Here is a 4344-nt window from a genome sequence, read left to right as displayed (position 1 = left end):
TTTCTCTAGTCACCCCAAGATGTCTGATAGTAAAGTTAAAACTTAAGATTTATCAATACGCTAATGATTAAACCATCTTGTGATTGTTTAGGTAGATTAATCTTAAAGTATCTAATATGTATCCACCTTCAAGAAGTTAAACATCTAAGACAAAATCAGTTTGCATCCTGAACCCAATTCTATTGTTCTTTGTGTTCCTTAAAGTTTAGAAACCTTCTTTATATCATAAATAGTAAGATTGATTGTAATTGTCTATAGATGGTTCCAGATGGTCCAACCCATTGAAAATATGGGCCTCAAGGCCCTCAACGGGTAAAGGCTTAGGTGTTACCGTATATAAGGTATAAACAAAACTACGTAGACATAAAACATATGGAGTAACTATTAATGGAATAAAACAGAACTACTAATGGAACATATCAAATTATAAAATCAATGTTCTTTATTTTGAGGCTGTAACATGAACAAAAAAATGCCACCAGCAAATGAAACATTTAGCGACTCAAATTCCCCAACCATTCTGATGCTTACTAGCTCGGACGCCTCTTGAGCCTTTTCAGAAAGCCCACTCCCTTCACTACCCAAAACCAAACATACTTTTGTATCTCTTAAAGAACTGGCAAGTTCATAAGAGAGATGAGATACTACTTTTGATTCATCATTGTTTCCTGGATGGCCTGCAAGGATTTTCATTCGAAGGTCATCAACAATAGATTGTAAATGAGACCATTGACCAGAGACCATTGGGAGCTGAAAAGATGCACCGCGGCTAGCTCTAAGTGCTTTCTCGTTGAACGGGTCACAACATCCGGGAAGCAGAAACGCGCCATCCTGTTACCAACGAATGATTACTTCAGTCTTTAAGCTAAACCCGTGTTAAGTTATAGCAACTAAACACTATGGTGTTATTTTTTGTTCAGTCTGCATATGTTATTATGTTTAACGTCTGCGCGCCACAAACGTTTTGACTGCAGACTGTACCAGAGGCGGAGCCACACACATAAGAGTGTGGGCACCTGACACCAACGAATTATTCAAGACTTCACACACAAAAAGCCCATGTAATGTGAAAAATGGGGATATTTTGGAGGTGACCCCATCAACTATATTTGGGCCACATATTATTATAATTAATATTAATATACTCCATATGAAATTGATTAAAATGAAACTCTTAGAGTATGCGTCGGCTTCAATTGTCAAATGATATCAAATATAAAGTGTCGATAATAACATTTAAAACCCATCAAAGTAATATCCCATTATAACAAGTTATATAATCATAGAAGGGTTTACCTTTGAGGGAGCCGATTAAACTTCCGAGGTTTTACTTTCTATGAGGAGTCAATGTGCTCGTTCATAGTAGAGTTTACACGCTTACCCAAAAAAAGATTATATATTGATAAATTGATTATTAACTAGTTTATATAATTGACGAATCATAAAGTCGGTTAACTTTGAGGGGCGAGGGCGATTTTTTTTTTTTTTTTTTTTTTAATTTTTTTAGCGAGCCCGTGAGTGTTTTTAGTGTTTACATAATCAAATCAAATGAACGATGAATTTCTGAACGGTTGTCTTCTGGGTGCTATAGATATAGTTTGGCAGTTAAATTTTATAACTCGATACATTTTAGTTTTATTTGGTGACACCAACCCTTTAAAATCCTGTCTTCGCCACTGGACTGTACAAACGTATTTAGCAGACCGTTTGTTTTTCTGAAGACATAAGATAATTTAATCTCTTATTCTCTCTGCAAACTCACATACTTAAGAGATATGCTTCTTAAGTTATTTTGCAGACATAAAAACAAACAAATTCACTATTCAGCATACAGACCTTTAGGCCACATCTTCTCTACAGACATGGTCCGCAAATCTTTAGACAAAAACATCTTAAAAAACAAACAAGATTTATGTCTACGACCCATTTAATTATAGATGATTTACTTAACTCTAATTAATTGATGTGCGTAACACTTGCCAAGATCTCTTAAGTACTGTTTATTCACTTTCAAAACACACATCCAATATTAACGTAAAATGTCTTAATAAGCTTAGTGTATTAAAAAGCTGAAATAATGTTAATTACCCATCCGAAGGCCACTGCTGATCTTAGTAAAGTGCCGAGATTACCGGGGTCCTGCAGTTAAAAAAATATCAAGTAAAACAACTGCCACAAAGAATCATTTGAAAAGAACGATATGAAAGTGGGAACTAATAGTCAACCTACACAAAGAACTGATAAGTTGCATTGATAACAAATATTATATTCCGAGAATAACAATACTATTTAATATTTAAAAGTTAAATGGCTAAGAAGGTATAATGAAATTAGTTACACCGTGACTTTCGACTAGTTTGACACATTGATCCTATTTTCTTTATCTTCAAACCATTTAGCTCAACCTGTATGACTAGGTAGGCGTAAAACGTAACCTAGCCCATTTACTTAGAAATGGGTTGAAAACTTGAAATTGCACCTCTAAACACCACATATAAATGCTATTAACAGTCGAATGATACTAACCTGGATTCCATCAAGGACTAGAATTCGAAATGCAGATGGGTAACACTTGCCAAAATCTTGATGGTGGTCATCAACAAGAGTGTGAAACGTTGAAGGAATCCTCACTAGAGAAACTGCATCAATCGACTCAGAAGATTGCACTCCAGAAAGCTTTTTCATCACCAATGAATTAACACGAACAATATGAACACCGCTATCAACTAACTCTTCTGGAATATCAGCTTTCTCATGTAAAAGTAAACAATCTATTGTACTTGGTTTCTCTTGCATCGATTCGTGAAAGTTATACATCTCCCTAATGTAATGAGTAACATTTTTATGTTAAAACAAGATACTTTATATTAATAATAGATGCATCAAAAAGCACAATACTATATGTTATATTTCTTAATTCTTTAGATATCTTATCACTAACTTGATCAACTTACAATATGTATCAGGATTGTAATAGCTATTGATGAATAAAATCATACAATATATCTTTTATTTTATTCTTTTCACTACCTAGTCCTAAACAATTAACTAGATGCCAAGACGTAGTGAATGTCCTGTAATTTAATTAAAACCCAAGGTAAATTTGATAAACCCTACAAAGTATAAACCCTATAGCCTCTAGGCTTATACACATCAAAGTTTGACTTTTAAAAGAAAGAAGTTTGACCACAAAAGTCAACCTTTTCACTGAAATCACTTCATTGGTATGAAATTAATACAACTTCTATAACTTTTACACAAAATCAGCATAAACCCCTAATAAGAAACATAATTAATTAAACAAAAAAACTAGCTTTATGGTTAGATGCATACCTTAGTGGAGTAGAACCAACAAGAAGAACAGAGCCATGAAAATGGCGGTAAGAAGAACTATTACGAAGCTTTACACAGTGTTTAACAAATGGGTTTGATGTGCTTGTGATGGATTTCACACTGAAAGGTAGAATTGAAGGTGTCGCCGGGGAACAATCGCCGTTGACGGCGTTGCATCGGCCGGCTGAGGATTTTGTTGGTGGGATTGAAGTGTGTGAGAAGGATGAGGGAAACCAGACTGTATATGCGTTCATTTTCCAATTGTCAGATGTTTTTTTAACGAAACGATAATAAATATAAATATAAATAGAAAAAAATTAAGCAATTGTTACACGTAGTTTGTTAACATTCGCATCTTAACGTATATATATATTTTTTTTTTCATAGTTGATATCTCAATTTGTTCAACTATCGTACACTCCAACCTAACACAGAAAAGCCAAACTGCATCTTTCACATAAAGTCTTTAATTTAATCCGGATCTCACCATATCCGTTTTCAATAACCCAAACCCAAACCCAAATCAAACCCATATCATATCTTCATTTGATGATCTTAGTGTCACTTTAGACATTAAACTCAATTTAAGGTTTTTTCTTGTTAGGGCAGCCCCTTTTCAACTTGCCAAATTTTAAAAAGCGTCAAACTTTACATCTCAACTATTCATGCGATACTTGATTTTGCTTCAAATTCTTCCAAAACTAAGTTGAAGATCAATCTTAATAATGGTCAAACATGGATTTTGTATTCATCTTCACTTATTAATTTAACCCATGAGGTTATGGATGGCAATGGATCGGATATGGATCGGGAGAGGCTGTATCCATATTCATATGATAAATTTCATCCATCTGATCGAGCCTAGATCTGTCTTCCTTATGGAATTAGATCAAGGTTGAGTGCAATGAGGGTGAGGATTGGGGTAGTTTGATGTTTGAGGGATCTTATGATCTTCTTACATTCATTTTGAATGGTCAATCACCATGTCCCGGTCTTGATGTCAAGTGGGCA

The 4344-nt window shown here is 34.3% G+C and overlaps 1 protein-coding gene across 1 annotated transcript; it reads right to left on the bottom strand.

The window, feature by feature from the left end:
* Positions 1-363: 363 nt before the first annotated feature.
* LOC139867423 (uncharacterized) lies at positions 364-3602 on the bottom strand. The gene is made up of 4 exons (XM_071855788.1): positions 3334-3602; positions 2527-2821; positions 2089-2139; positions 364-831 (listed from the first exon to the last, which is right to left on the bottom strand). The coding sequence occupies exons 1-4, from the start codon at positions 3585-3587 to the stop codon at positions 433-435; spliced, it is 999 nt and encodes a 332-aa protein (XP_071711889.1). The 5' UTR covers positions 3588-3602; the 3' UTR covers positions 364-432.
* Between the last annotated feature and the right edge of the window lie 742 nt (positions 3603-4344).

This window comes from Rutidosis leptorrhynchoides, chromosome 9 (genome assembly GCF_046630445.1).
Source record: "Rutidosis leptorrhynchoides isolate AG116_Rl617_1_P2 chromosome 9, CSIRO_AGI_Rlap_v1, whole genome shotgun sequence".
NCBI classification, from domain to species: domain Eukaryota; kingdom Viridiplantae; phylum Streptophyta; class Magnoliopsida; order Asterales; family Asteraceae; genus Rutidosis; species Rutidosis leptorrhynchoides.
The sequence above is the reverse complement of the archived record's forward strand: the minus strand, read 5'-3'. Positions and strand labels throughout refer to the sequence as shown.

Excerpts from the sequence above, each read along its gene's own strand:
- LOC139867423 (XM_071855788.1), bottom strand. The coding sequence starts at position 3,587 with ATGAACGCATATACAGTCTGGTTTCCCTCATCCTTCTCACACACTTCA. Across the intron at positions 2,822-3,333 it reads GTTGGTTCTACTCCACTAAG|GGAGATGTATAACTTTCACG; the intron begins GTATGCATCTAA and ends TCATTACATTAG. Across the intron at positions 832-2,088 it reads CAGCAGTGGCCTTCGGATGG|GATGGCGCGTTTCTGCTTCC; the intron begins GTAATTAACATT and ends CGTTGGTAACAG.